General features: G+C 44.7%; 1 protein-coding gene across 7 annotated transcripts in view; it reads right to left on the bottom strand.

Moving 5' to 3' along the window:
- Window positions 1–15,433, bottom strand: part of Plpp4 (phospholipid phosphatase 4) — a 129,479-nt gene that overhangs the window by 75,575 nt on the left and 38,471 nt on the right. For all 7 annotated transcript variants that reach the window (XM_039078528.2, XM_039078539.2, XM_063263429.1 and 4 more), the window contains exon 2: window positions 3,887–3,995. In XM_039078528.2, coding sequence (XP_038934456.1) covers window positions 3,887–3,995 — 109 coding nt within the window. The remainder of the gene's footprint in view (window positions 1–3,886; window positions 3,996–15,433) is intronic.

Raw genomic sequence — 15,433 nt, 5'->3', positions numbered from 1 at the left:
CCCCATAGACTCATATGTTGGAATGCTTGGCGCGTAGGAGATGGTCTGATTAGTGGGCGTAGCCTTGTTAGAGCCTTGAGTGGGTGTGGCCTTGTTAGAGGAAGGGTGTCACTGTGGAGATGGGTTTTGAGATGTTATATATGTTCTGCCTGTGGCTAAAGATGCAGAACTCTCGGCCCCTTCAGCACCATGTCTGCCTGCGTGCCACCAGGCTTCCTGCCATGATAACAGTGGAAAAAATCTCTGAAACTGTAAGCAAGCTCTAATTAACTGTGCTCCTGTATGACTTGCCTTGGTCATGGCATCCTTTCACAGCGATAAAACTCTAAGGCAATGATAATGATGGTAAAGGCGCTGAAGCCCCATGGAAGTTTACCTGAGTCTCCTCTCTGACCTTTCTAGATCCTATTTCATATCAGAGTAGATATGCAGGGTCCCTGAGGATGTGTTCCACACCTGACCTGACTTCCTAGTCTCCACAGCCTTTACTGTCTCCCCTAGCTACAACATGTTCTTTGGAAGTATGCCCTGAATGCACAACACAGCATTAATGGAGAGTACATTGAGCAGCATCCATAACCAACTGACATGGCCTACACCAAGAGCAGGTGTTTAGCCATGCTCTGATAAATCCCACACACTCAGCAAGAGAGGCTGACCTCCTTTGAATAACACCATAGCCTCTGGCAAGGGACTGGCAGCTTGGGAATGATGGGGAAATGCTAAGTCAAGAATCGGTACTTCTGAAAAGAATCCTTGGTCTGTCTCTCTGATCAACAAGAATGCAGATTCATTATGGGGAAAAAAAGAAGTTCTTGGCATTGAACAGTCCACCATACCCACATCCGTTGCCTGCACTGAAGGAGCCACAGGCAGGTCAAATGTAATTCGGAGCTTCTCTGAGGACACCATTAGCATTTATTCTCCTTGACTGAACTTTGACTCAATCACCAAACCTTTACTCTATTATTTTTCTGGTTACATTTGACGAAGGGATTGCAATACACACAAACATACATGCATGTGTGCTCACACATGCATACTCATGTCTTATAACTTGGGGCCACTAATTACTGGATAAGGAAGCACCTGGATCAATGCTAGCTCCTAAGAAAACATTTCAGTTGGAAAGTGAGGAAATTCTCCTTCAGATGAAAACAGTCCAACTTATGTAAAAGACCCAAAATTTACATATGAAAGAAGGAAATTTAGGCCAGTGAGGTGGACAAGCCAACAGAGGTACTCTATGCAAACATCTGGAATCCCATCATGGGAATGCACATGGAATAAGGAAAAGAACCAATGCTTCCAAGCTGTTTTCTGACTGTGGCAAGCACACCATGGGATGTATGTATGTGCACACACACACACACACACACACACGCACACGCACATGCACATGCACACACATACGATAAACAAATGAGTAGAATTTGAGCTTCTAAGAGGGACTGACCTAGATTAGATATAAGTGAGACTATACGCTCCACCCAACATCCTCTTGAAGACACTGGGGAAGCTTTTGAGAACCCAAAGCTGACAAACAATAGCTCATATTATGCTCTTAATAAAGTCTGTGAGAACAAATCTTATTATGGGATAACAAAATATTTTCCCCCTTTGAGTTTTGGGTATTTTGATTGGTGTTTCTGCTTTCCTGTTGCTCTGATGGGCTGCACTGAGCTTGTAACTGAATGCATGTGCTTCATCAACCACTATTAACAAAACAAAAGGTTGAACTGGTTTCATTGTAAGATTAGAGAGACAGCCAGGGCACGGAGCCAAACATACTTCTAGTCTCCAGAAACCATGGCACGGGATGACCTTTTCAAATCTCATCCCAACCACTGGCAATATGCAAATCCTGTCAGCCCATTCGTGTCTGTAGCTAGAACATTTGTGGTGTCGGCATTTAGTCTTCGAAACGATCCATTGTTCATAAATCTAGGCCAGTGCCGCAAATTTCTCTTGGTGTCCTGTATGAACATTCATCCAAATTGCATTTTACAGCACATCAAATGCAAAGCCCTGGGAAGAGCGGGTCTGAGTGATAAACAGACGTTTCCCCCTAATTGTGCTGTGAAGTCATTAGCCACATACTGGTTTGTTCATATCTAGGATTTATTGAGTTAGAATAGAATTGGAAACGAATCTTATTGTAATCCGTGAGTATTTGTTATGCCCTACTGCCAACCAACCTTAATATTTCACTTCCTCCAAGATTTATAGAACCTATTTTCTTTTCCTAAGCTGAAAAGTAATTATGAAAGCAACTGTAATAACACCTGACTGTCCGCGCAGGGTGGCAGCCATTTTTACAACACCTGACTGTCCGCGCAGGGCAGCAGCCATCTTCATTTGCAGATATGAATCTTCCCAACCATCATTCCTTAAAATGCTCTCCTCTGTAAAATAGCAACATTTCTTTCAAATAGTCCTATGTGCATCATGAATGCCTGGAATAGTCACTGTAGTCCCCTGAAGCACAGACATAGTGGTGGGTCAAAAGGAATCACCTTCCATCCACTAGGCAGCCCTTCTGAAAGTTTTATTATTGTTTCCGGGTGGGGGTGGGGGTGGAGGGAGAATGTGACTGTTTCCTCTGTTACAGAATGGCTCAGTGGCAATGCTCCAAGAGTAACAGCATCAGCAAGGAGTTCCTGACTCTCTGGAACATCCAGGGAATTCTCAAGGAGGATAGCTGAACTTCATAGTTGGTTACCCAGATCAGACACTGTCACCCACTAACTAATTCCCTCATCTCTCTGGGGTGCACTTCTGACCCGGCAAGCAGTGGATAGTAATGACCCCTTCCTCTCTGACAGTCTAGGACTATATGAGGTAGTCTTTCGTATGCACTGGAACACAGGGAGGGAAAGGTAAAAGGCTGTAATCGCTGAATGGTAAGAAAGGATGGAAGAGTAACCCCATTCTATACATCACTTGATTGGGTGTTTCCTCATTCATTCTAGGAGAGAGACATAGATAATGTCTAGTGGTTGATATGGGATAGGCATATATATAGATATAGCTATAGATAGATGTAGATGTAGATGTAGATGTAGATGTAGATGTAGATGTAGATGTAGATGTAGATGTAGATATAGATATAGATATAGATATAGATATAGATATAGATATAGATATAGGTATAGATATAGATATAGATATCTGGGTGTATGCTGTATGGTGTACATATGTATATTTCTGTTGTGTGTTGGTACATGTATAGTGTGTGTAGCATGTATAGAGGTCACTAATTGAAATCAAATGCCTTCCTCAATGGTACTCCACCCAACATATTGGGGCAAGGTCTCACCCTTGAACGTAGAGCTTAGTGATTTGGCTAGTGTAGCTAGCACTCTCCCTAAGACTCACCTTCCCTGTGCTGGGATTGCAGGCTGGTCATCGAATTTACATGTGTTCAGGGGATCTGATCTCCAGTCCTCACACTTGGGTGGCAGGAATTTTACCTAATGAGCCACTCCTCACCCTACCAAAGGGTCATCTTGTCACCAGACAAGTAGTTAGCAAAGTTCTCTGTATTGCCTAAGTTGGAAAATTTCAGGCTTATCCCAAAAGGAGAAGGGACAGGGAATTCTTGTCACTAGCTTCCAGTCCATCTCTACTACACTGTCACTATGTGGAAACTTTCAAGTTAACTCAGGTAAGTAAGTCCCCTCTATTTCCAAAGTGTTGGACAATCACAATCCCGCAAGTGAGGACTCAGTGCCTGTCATGACTGGAAGTGAGTTTCGATTGGATGGGCTACCTCCCTCTTTATTTAAAGCTGCCAACTACCTTCAACTGGAACAGCAAAGGTCAAAGCCCATTTGGTGTGTAGGTGGGGTAGTGGACACATTGGCCACCCAATCATGGTACTTACAAACATGAGGCGGGTAGGTATGTTGTCTGACTGCACCAAAGGATTTTTATAGAGCCAGATCTCTTCCGGCTGGATGACTCTCTGGAATGGATCCAAAAACTCTGTAAAACTGAAACAAAACAGAGAAAAGGACATGACAGCTAAGCACTCAGGGGCCATGGAAAAGGCGAAGCCGGATTTTGCATGCCCCCAGAAGAATCCCAACTTCCGGAAAGGGGAAAAACAGGGAGTTCAAGTGATGATCCTCAGCCAGTTCCAACCAGATAAAGATAAAACAACACTGAGACTCTGTGTCGCCGAGGCATCCTGTCACCCGAGGCAGCAAGAACTCATTCCCTGGTTAAGGAGACAGCCTGGGAAATAGCTTTACAAAGACTCCAAGAACTCAGGCTCCTAACGTGAGCTTTCAGCTCAGCAGCTCATGTGGAGTCAGGCCAGGCTGTCCACACAGTGCCTGAGAACAAAGTGGGTCTGAGACAGGAGCGGATACTCAGCAGGTTCCCCTGACCTAACAAGGGGACGACAGGACCTGTCTTGGCCTCCCTCATATTGCCCAGGTGAGGTCATGCTGCTGCCACTCCCTCCACTAGGGGGCAGAGGAAGGATAAGGAGATGAGGCAACAGGATGTTTTGAATCTGCTAATGGGCTAGCTCTAGGCACCTTCCTCTTCATCTTTTTACCCTCTGAGAACTACTCCTACCACAGGAATCCAGCACACTCTCCAGCCTGGGCTATCTCCTCATTAGTTGGATAACCAAAAGCAATGCTTAAATGAAAAGTGTGGGGGGTGGGAGGGGAGGCAATATTATGAGTTTCCAATTTCAGACTTCAGCCAACAGCCTCTGTCCAACATCTCCAGCCCCACCTCCACCTAAATTTCATTCAGAACGGTTTCAAGCATGAATGGCGGGGAGCCAGAGAATCAAGAGGTTCCAGTCTTCCCCTGCCTGGCTGAGAAATTTTGAATCCGAGCCAAGAGGATCTAGAAACTGTTCTTTTCACAGCCACTCCTGTTTTAGTCCTGGATTCAGATATTCTCCCTGCCTTAGGCAAAAGGTGGGGGACAGTCATCCAAGAACCAGGTCCTAGCAAAACTGGGGACTTGCAACCTCACTATGTAAACTAAACTTGGGTGTCATAGGATTGTGGTCTGTCTGCACTTTCATGTACATTTTCAGCAGTGACCATACAAGGACTGTGAGCTGAGAGCCTCCTAGGATGCTGGCCCACTAGGAGGCCCTGATACTGCCAAGCTTACACTCTAAGCAGCTTCACAGTAATACCCTCAAACAGAGCAGTCTCTCCATGAATTCTACTGTGCATTTAGAACCCATAATCCTCCACGTCGCTTTCTACACGCCTCCCTGCCCTTCCTTCTGTTCTCTCTTCTCTGCACCATCACCTCTAACTGTGACTGGGCTTTTACATGCTAAGAATATGTGTACTTAGGAATTCCAAAAAGAATAGATGTATCTTTAACAGCCCTATGACCACGGCACCTTCAACTGAAAAAGAGTCACCTGGGAAATATTTGCCCGTGTAGTAATTGTCATAGAGACCAGCCAAGCCCTCACCAACCTGAGCCCAGAATGTGTCTATTGCAGAATGGGATCCCAAGTGCATCTAGAACCGGGTCTGCAAAACTGCTATGGGCCCCGGGCCCCGTGTACTTTCTCCAAAGCAATGATACGGCGAGCACTTCCCTGGGCATGAGAAAACTGCTCCCTGGCACAGTCCTCCATGAAGCCACTCTATGCCACTTAGTAAAACACTGCCCTTGGTGGGGCTGCAGTGTATGCACCTTCAATGGGGCAGCTTGGAACTAAATCAGAGGCCACAGCTGGATATGGGTGAGAATCTCCTGGAGACTTGTTAGCCAGATGTATTAACAGTATGGATAGGGCTTGAGGGGTGTGGATTTTAAACCATTCTCCAGGTCCCGTGCTCCAGCTTTGACCACAGTAATCCCTTAAGGGTCCTGCACTCTCGATGCCAAGAAACTTGATGACTTAATTTTCTTGGTTGACAGCCCTGGAGTTTTGATCTAGCCCTGGCTGTGTGGGGCATGGAAAGTGCTTTCCTTAATATCTCTGATGTTCAGTTTCCTTGTCTGTGAATTGAACATATCTTACAGAGCTGGAATGGAAATAAATTGGAAGAACACACATGGGCGTGGGAACAAAGCTCAGTTGGTGGATGCTTGCCTGGCATGCACAAGGCCCCAGGGCCCATTCCCAGGGCTATATGATTATTGTGTGATTGTGCACACCTAGAGTCCCAGATTTGGGGGAGTGGAAGCAGGAGCTGGAGTTCAAACAAGGCTAGTCTGGACTCTATATGAGAAAGGAGAAGAAAAAGAAAAAGGAAGAATAGAGGAAAAAGGAAATGAAAAGGGAGAGAGAAATAAAATGGGAAGGGAAGAGACTAAACATGGGCCGAAAAATTAGAATTTTTTCCCATTTACCACCACACTCCAGTCTCCAATGTGTGTTTTCACTAGTTTTTAGTATATTCTTTGACTGTGTCACAGCCTGCTCCCCACCTCTGGATGTTTTAGAAGCATTTTAAATGAAATGAAATGCAATAACGTTTGTCTAAAAGATGATTTTACTCCACATAGGCTGCCCGTGATAGCTAAACCTTCTAGAATATTCTGATTACTGTGGTCATACAATAAATCATCCAAAAATATTTGATTTTTGCTCATGAGTTTGTGGCTCAGGAAATTCTGTGGGTCCAGCTGAAGAGCTCTTGCTTAGCTGCTCTCCTTTGACATTGACCGAGACGGTAGTTAACTGAGTGCTGTACTAGGCATTATCGAGCTGGCCTCCCACTGCTGGCAGTGTGGCTGGAGCTGAACTGGAGAAATGACACATTCCCCGCAAGTCTCTGAGTACTGAGAATTTTATCTTGCATCCTAAGAGAAGCAGACTAAAGCTAGATGGCTTCCCCTGATCCAGCCTTGACAGTCATGCAATTCCATTTTCATAGTTTAGATGTCCATGACCCCCAAGGGCTCCTGTGTCTGAACACTTTGTTTCTAGGAAGTGCTGCTATTTGGAAGGCTGTGGAACCTTTAGGAAGCAGAACCCAGCTGAAGGAAATGGATCACATGACATTTATAGGCCCAACAGTTTCCCAATCTGTCCGAATATAAGTGAGCAGCCTTAGCTACTGCATCGAAGAACCGCGTCTGTCTTTCCTGCCATGGTGGACTGCATCCTCCAGCCATGAGCCAGGAAAGACCCTTCCTGCCTTGAGGGTTTTTAGGTCAAGTGCTTGGTTACAATGAGAAGACCAATGAAAGCGTCAATGCCTACACTTATGTGTGAGTCTTAAGTCTTCAAAGCAGGGAGACAGATGCCTTCCCTTGACAGGTATAGTGAATCTTAACTACAGAAAAGCAGGTGGTCCAGGATATGGCTCCAGTCACCACTGAAGCACCATCTGCTACCCACAGGGTGACACAAACTGTGATGACACTGCCAGAGACCCCAGAGCCTCAACTCCCATTTCTTCTCCACAAGTCAGGCCACAGGGCCAGGATACTTAGATACATCACTGAACAATTTCCTTCCCACTGTCTCTGTCTGTCTTTGTGTGTCTGTCTCTTTCTGTCTGTCTTTCTCTCCCTCTCTGTCTCCTGCCTCTGATGGTGTTAATGTATACATGCATGCGTGTTAGTGGAGGCCAGAGGTCAACTAACTGTTGAGGTAAAATTAAAAACAAAACAAAACAACAACAACAAAAACACTTCTTTTATCCCACACTAGTGCTGGTACCATAGGGCTACATGGCATCTGTGGGATATTTTCATCTCAGTCAACGAAGCCTCTCACCTGCTAAGCTCCATTCCATATCATGCTGACAATGGCTACCCTCTGAGCCCATCTAGTTCCCAAGGCAGGTTGCCACCACGCCAGACATACACATCCCAATTCCATGGCGGCCCAATGTGTCCTGCCACCACATGCTCTCTTGAACTCAATTAAATCACCACATGAAAGAACACACAACACAATAATCTCTGATCCAATTGATAAGATATAATTTGCCCATCTAGACACACAAAATCCTGTACACATCCATTTCTTAAGAATAGTCAAAACAACCTGTGAATGTGCAGAGAGAATCTTAACATTCGCCTCCATGTTCTCTCGGCTGCTCTCCTCCTTCTTTGGTCTCCTCCTCTCTAAAACTTTTCTCCTGTCCATGCTTCCTTCTTGTCCAATGACAGGCTTCGTTCTATCCTGTACTTGCCTTCACCTGCATAATGACATCAACCTATAACTAACCTCAAATATTGTTCCTCATATGTTGTCCCCTTGTTTTTTTGACATGGGGTCTCTCAAAGAGACTTGGAATGCCCACTAGGCTAGGCTGCCTGCAGCAAGCTCCGAGGGTTCACCCGTTCTGCTTCTCTAGCACTGGGATTGCACATTATGTCACTGTGCCCTTCTTTGTAAAAGGATGCTGGGCTCATGCTTTCATGCCAAATACTTTACTCAAATTATGTCCCCAGTCTAAAGGTTTTACTTCCAAAAGGTCAGGTGTGAGTTTTGTAAAATGCTGCCAAAGACTGAGACTTTTGAACAATCCCTCACTGTACCCTGAGTCGATGGAGCAGAAAAAAACAAAAAAGCAAAAAAAAAAAAAAAAAAAAAAAAAAAAAAAAAAAAAAAAACCACATCTATCAGGCAAATCATATCCCCTGGGGCCAGTGGTACTAAGAAAGATAGATGTCCCTTCTCCAACTACTGGCGTCTGCCTCAGAGAATCCAGACAGGAAGGCAGCTGCTCAGAGGACCGGGGGCTTATAAAAGCAAATGGGGTCAGAAGAGGGCATGTAGAGGACAGAAAACACTGGAGACATTAACAGAGCTTCCAAGGGAGGGCACACACAGCCCTGGAAGCATTCTTGGAAGTAGACTATAAAGCAAGAAGTCAAAATTCTGGTTCTGTTCTGACTTCCTGGGGAGTCAGGAAGGTGCTTATTGCACAGCCACGGAGACCAGAGTTTGATCCGGGTATCCTACAAAGCAAGGCACAGGAGTGAGCATCCATAATCCCATCTCTGAGGAAGGCAGAGACAGGAGAATCCTGGGAGCTCACTGACTGGCCATCTAAGCCTACCTAGTGTGTTTCAGGAAAGTGACAGACTCTGTCTCAAGAAATAATAATAAATAACCAAGGTTGATGGTCATCTGAGAACAACTGACATCTGACGAAAGAAAGAATGGTCCTTTGGCCTCCATATGCAACTATACACACAAAGCATACCTGCACATACATGCATATACAGTAACTTGTGCACACACACACACACACACACACACTGTGTGGTGTGGAGCTGTGAGATACTGTCTCTAGTTACCACTACACCAGGGCTGAAGACTTCCAACAGTGTGTTGGGTCATAGGATCCCATACTTTAATGCGTCCAGGATACACATGGGGCTCTTATGATTACAGATCCAGGTACAAGGACACCTGGGAGCTGGTGTTTCTAGCAAGCTTCTTCCCTGATGATGGTATGAAGTATAACTGTAGATCAAACCATGAGCACTAAGGCATGATGACCTGGGGAATCTGTCTCAACTTCAGACCTGCAACCTGAACGTCCACTTAGCGAATCTCAGGGAACTGGTGTGCTCGCTATGGGTTGAGACAAGATAGTCTCGGTAAAATCCAGGGCCTCCTAACTCTGGCTGTTTGAGGACCAGGTTGGCTGATTTGTATTATTTTTCTGTTGACAGAATCCCCTTTGAAGCTACTCAGATTATTTTAGAAGAAATGTCATGTCACTTTAATTATAAAACCAGCATGCCCTCCAGCACCTGCTAAGCATCAAAATAAACAACAGACTCAGAAGCTAGTCCTCCTAAGTGACCATGGCCTCTCAACGGAACTCTGTCCTCTTTGAGAAGGGAAAGAAAAAGTGGCCAAAGAGGCCCTCCCATGGAGGGTGGAAGAGAACAGGGATACCACCGAAACTCCACTGTGGCTGTGAGGAAGGTCATGTTCATGTCTAATTACATTCATCCTGTAAGGCTTCAAATATCACTTCAACCCCCACTTGTGTTTTTAAAAAATATATATTTTTAAAAATATATATGGACACTCAAAGACTCAGCAATATGGGTCATTCTACCTGAAGGAAAATGGCTCTAGCCGCATCGGAAACATCTGACATCAACTTACACCTGTCCAGCGTGGTGACCACATCCTTAGATTTGCAAGAAAAAGATGAAGAACGTGGGGACATCTCTTTGAGCCCTGGCAGGTGTATAAATTACTTAGCTTACTTTTATTTCCAATGAATATAATGCAGATGACAACATTGTAACGCCCCAAAGCTCTGTCGGGGCCAGCCACCAGACAAAATATGGGATGTGGAACCTCCATTTTGACTGCCCCTTCCCTGCATTTGGATAAAAGTTCTCAAGTAAGCATGTGTGTATCACGGGGGCCTCTGCATGCAGATGGCATGGATCAATGCCTAGATCTTCACTGTGTACCACAGTAATCTTTATGCTAGAATAAGACTCCTAAAGCTCCCTTAAGTCTGATGGGGAAAAGAATCCTGTCCCAGAAGGAAGTGCAGAAGTCCAGCAGGTCTTGGGGGTCAGTCACTCGCACTTTAAAGAAATCAATGTTGTACAATGAGACTGGTTAGATAAAGTGGTAACATTATGTTTATTGTCCCCAACAAGCCCAGGGTCAGTAAGGGTATCAATCTAACCTTCAAATAATGAAGTCTTCCTTCACTGTAAGCATGTGTAGGCTGTTAACTATGGCCAAGCTCTGTTCACTCAAAAAGAAAATGTCTGAACTCTGCGTGTCAAGATGTTTCTACTACTGCTACAAAGGTAAATAGATATTATTAAAGCTAAAATAAATGTGCAAATGTATCATTTTCTTTCATGAAAACTGTCAAAAATCAAGTGACTTTCTGGGCAAAAATGGAACCATGCTCTGGCTTCCCTGCTGCCAGAGAGGGACGGTCCTCAGAGTCTACACATGCTTTACTTTCCTCTTGGCAAAGAAGAATCGCTTTTTCTAGCTTCTCGTGACAATTTGAAGAGCACAGAAAATACACAGAATATGTTTTTACAGACATGATCCTAATCTTATGCTCAGAAATTCTCCCCTTGATTCATACATAGTTCATGCACAGACTATTTATTTAAATTTCCCATAAGTACATCTCTCTCGCACACACGCACACATACAGGATGCACAAATCCAAATGCAGGCACATACACCAAAGCTGATTTAAGTGAGAAGGAAGCTTGCAGAAGCATGCAATGGTTTAAAACGCAGAGAGAATCCACTAACATTTACTGGGATAGAAAAGGGACAGAAGAGCTAGAAACAGGCAAAATCCTAAGGCAGAAGGGAGTGAGGCCAACATCAAATGATAGAAACTAAATGCCCTTTCCTCTGGGTGGATCTTCACCCATCCTCCTCCTGCCTTCTTCCTTGAATTACCTGACTCCTCTCCAAGCATCAGGTGCAATTCTGGGGGAATATATACCACCATCATGGACTCTCTACTCTCTTAACAAGTTGGCCACCTGTAGAGGATCCCAGATGAATCCAGAGTCTAGACAAGCACAAGGTGTGTCCCTAATCTCACAATCTCACATCTATTCATCTCTCTCTCTCTCTCTCTCTCTCTCTCTCTCTCTCTCTCTCTCTCTCTCTCTCTTTCTCTCTCCACACACACACACACACACACACACACACACACACACACACACACACACCAGTACACAAGCCAGGGCCATATTTCATTGAGAATGACAACATATTCAGCCCAGATCTGGGAACTAGAAGAATAGCCCATTTCAATACATCACTAGTAGAACTTTGAAATAGCATGTTCCAGGCCAAGGGATGCTAATGTTCCTTTAAACACAAATTATCAAAGATCTCCTCTCCATATCAGCCAATAAACACATAGATTTTCCAATATGTTTGTCCATAACCCTCTCCCAAGAAAAGATGATTATGGATAGTAAAAATCATACATTTAGAAGGAATTTCTCTATCCTTCCCCCCACTATTAATTTTTACTCCAATTATAGAAATATGAACTTGCCAGAGCATTGACTTGGTCCAAATCCCTGACTCGGCACTTGCCTGTTGGGTAGCATGAGAAGAATTATTTAATTTTTTTCTGAGATTTCATATTCTTCAGGCTTAGAGTTTTCAAAATCTACTTTACTTAGGGTTCTTAAACGCTTCAACCTCCCTTCTAGCCCACCAAACAGAGGTAGGGGGGAAAGAAAGTTAATAGGAAAAGGGGGTTGTGGACCTGTTTAGTTCCTTGGGGCATTCCCCTCTTTGCTGTCAAGACAGCAGCAAGCCAGTTCAACAGTAAATGCTAACCAGAGTCAGCAGTGGCTGCTCAAGCCAACAGAAACAGCGAGGGGCTCCACGGAATCGGCACAAGTCACCTGAAGCAGCTTGAATCAGCCCGAATAGCACAAGAAGTTCTTCAGTGCCCCTCTCTCTCTATGAAGTAAAGATCAGCAAAACCCATCAAAGTCCAGCAAAGACCAGTGAAGACCGGCAAAGAAGCGAGACCAGAGAAGACCAGTAAAGGCACCAAGTGTTGTATGGTGTAGCGGTGAAAGAGCCTCCTCTCACTGTCTGTGGGGTTCCATTTATATTCTTTCTAAACATCACGTGCCCTCTCACAAGCTAGGTTCCAGAAAAACATCATGTGACACAATTGAGTTGTTAAGAATCCAGAAATTTCTACTTCAACATTCCCCTGAATCCTCCGGAGACTACACTTTCCAGGGCCACTGTGAACACTTTATTCAGAGATAAATGTTAGGGTCTAGTCTGGAGTCCTAAAATTCCCAGTGTGAACAGCAGTGATTCCCATGGGAGGATGACTGGGTTGCCTCCTTCTTTAGGTCCTCCTGAAGACAATGGGACTGTGTGTTGAGGAGTGACTCAGACAAGAGTAGTAACAGCCACCACTTGACTTTGGCCACTTAATGAGCCAAGAGGGTCCTGAAAAGCTGTTTTCAAACCTTGAGATCTATAAGGGAAAGACCGATGTGTGCTAAAAGGGTTTTGCAGGTGAGAGCCAACACTGAAGCCTGGTTCCTAATTGCACAATTGACTCTTGCTCTCCAGTGGGCCGTACAAACAGACATCAAATGTGGCCAGCAGAAGACACTGGCAGCTGCACACCTGCTGGGATAGGCCTATCAGAGTTTTCATTAGTCCTGGGAACAAGGGGTGGGAGGCAGTTGTGGAGAGAACATATTGATGGGTTATCGCTGAGCCAGTAAAGCAGCAGCCAGACTCCAGATGGGTCTTCCTTTGAGTCTGAATCCTTGGAGACCCCCAGGTTCAAAAGTACCAATTAGAATCACAAGCAGAACTAATCAGCACACTGGGCACTGTCCTGTGCCAAGCACTATACTTAGTGTTTTTCAAAGTAACTTCAGTAATCCTCAAAATGACCTCTGGGCGAGAACTGACTGTTCAGTTCAGAACCAAGTACACTGAAGCTACAAGACATGGGATGCCTGTTTAGGTCCGGCAGATTTTTTAAATGGGTAAATGGGTTGTTACTACTACTACTCTATTACTACTACTACTCTACTACTACGATAATAATAATAATAATAATAATAATAATAATAATAATAAATTTAAGTAATTGTTTATATTTTTGTTTTTATAAATATTTGTTGTTGTTGTTATTGTTGTTGTTGTTGTTGTTATAGGTACATGAATGCTATGGTGTGAGTGCCGAGGTCAGAGGTCAGAGGTCAGAAGACAATCCAGGAGTTGATTCTCTCGGGTCATCATCAGGCTAACTTGGTGAGTGATTGTGCTAACTGAGCCGTCTCACTGACAGTCCACACAGCTCAGCCCATCAGTGCCTACTATTCCTTGGGGGCGTATGCTGCAAGCTTAAGGAAGCCAGGGGTCTCATTCCTCCCTATGTCTCCTGCATACTGGTCTCCGGCCTCACTCACTCAGTGTGACTAGCAGGACATGCATAGGGCATGAGTTTCTGTGGGGGTGGGGAGAGAGATCTAGAAGTACAGGCAGGATGGAGAGCAGTGGTTCTCAACTTTCCTGATACCATGACCCTTTAATACAACTCCTCATGGTATGGTGACTCCCAACCATAAAATTGGGTTTTTTTTTTTGCTACTTTATAATTGTAATTTTGTTATTGTTATGAATCATGATGTAAATATTTTGGGGGATAGAGGTTTACCAAAGGGTTGGGAACCACCAGAAGGAGAAAATAAGACTCAAGATATCATTCATCCCCACCAATGCCTTCCTGCTTGCGACTCAGAAAGTGGCTTCCCATGAAGCAGCTTATTTAGTCAAATAGCCTGCCCTCATCCAGGTGTGAAGAACTGTGTCAATGCCATCTGCTCTAGAACAAATGAGGACCGGCTCCGGGTGTCACCTTTTCCTTTCGTTCTGAGATCAGCATCCCAACAGGAGTATGAGAAGTGACTTCACAGAAGTAAGTGGCATTCGTAGCAAAGCCAGGACACACGTGCCAGTTTAGCTGAGGCTACAGACTCTGGGGACGAATAGCTGTCTTGCATATCCATTTTTCTTCAATCAGCCATGTGATCTTGGGCTCCTCATCTCTCCAGTTTTGTTTTCCCCATCTGTGAGGTGACTCTGAGAGCAGCACCTACCTCAGATAGTTGGCACGTGTATGAAATGTGTTGGCTCATGGGTGTGACATTTGGACAGTGGGAAGTATAATCAAGACTTAACGGCATGACTGAGCACAACACTTGACACCAGAAGGGCTTTAGAAATCTTAATCACAAGTCTGTCTACTACTCTGATTCCAGGAATAGTGTCTCCTGGACTCCCCCAAAATAAGTCCTAGTAAGGAGCCAGACGGTTTCTGCTTATTCCTGAATATCGAGTCATCATTCCCTGTCAGTCTATATTCAGCTCTCCTCTGGGAACATGACCCAGTCCCCACCCGTTACACTGCTGTTGGATGGCCTTTCACAGCATGCGCTGTCCTCTTCCTGGATGTGTCTACGACACATAAACTCTGTCCAGAGTCACACATCTCCTGTGCTCATCCTCAAAACCTGAGGTCAGAATTTCCTCCCCCAACTCTCTAAGTCCCTACATTAGGAATCCCTCCTTCCATACTGGGTGGATAATGTACAAGTAACACACACAACTATGTTCTCCTAAGCACACTGGCCTAGGACTGGGTAAAGAGCAGGCCAGTGACGGGATATGTGGTCTAAGCCAGGAGATGTTGTTCATCTGTCTAGCTCTTAGGTGTGGGAGATAGAGAGACTAGGAAAGAATGAACCAGAAACAAGCTGCACGAGTGAACAACACTGCTAGTGTAAGTCTTCTTCAGATCCCGGATGCTCACTGATGTGCAGTCCCTCTCTCTGGTCACTGAGAGTGGGTCTGAGGACTGTTCTTTCTGCACCAACCCAATGTGAAATGAAGTGTGTGCATGACGTCATCACTGTCAACCGGACTGGACTTAGAATCTCTAAGAGT

This window comes from Rattus norvegicus, chromosome 1 (assembly GCF_036323735.1).
Source record: "Rattus norvegicus strain BN/NHsdMcwi chromosome 1, GRCr8, whole genome shotgun sequence".
In the NCBI taxonomy this organism is placed as follows: domain Eukaryota; kingdom Metazoa; phylum Chordata; class Mammalia; order Rodentia; family Muridae; genus Rattus; species Rattus norvegicus.
Note: the sequence above shows the minus strand (reverse complement) of the source record. Positions and strands in the feature narration are given on the sequence as shown.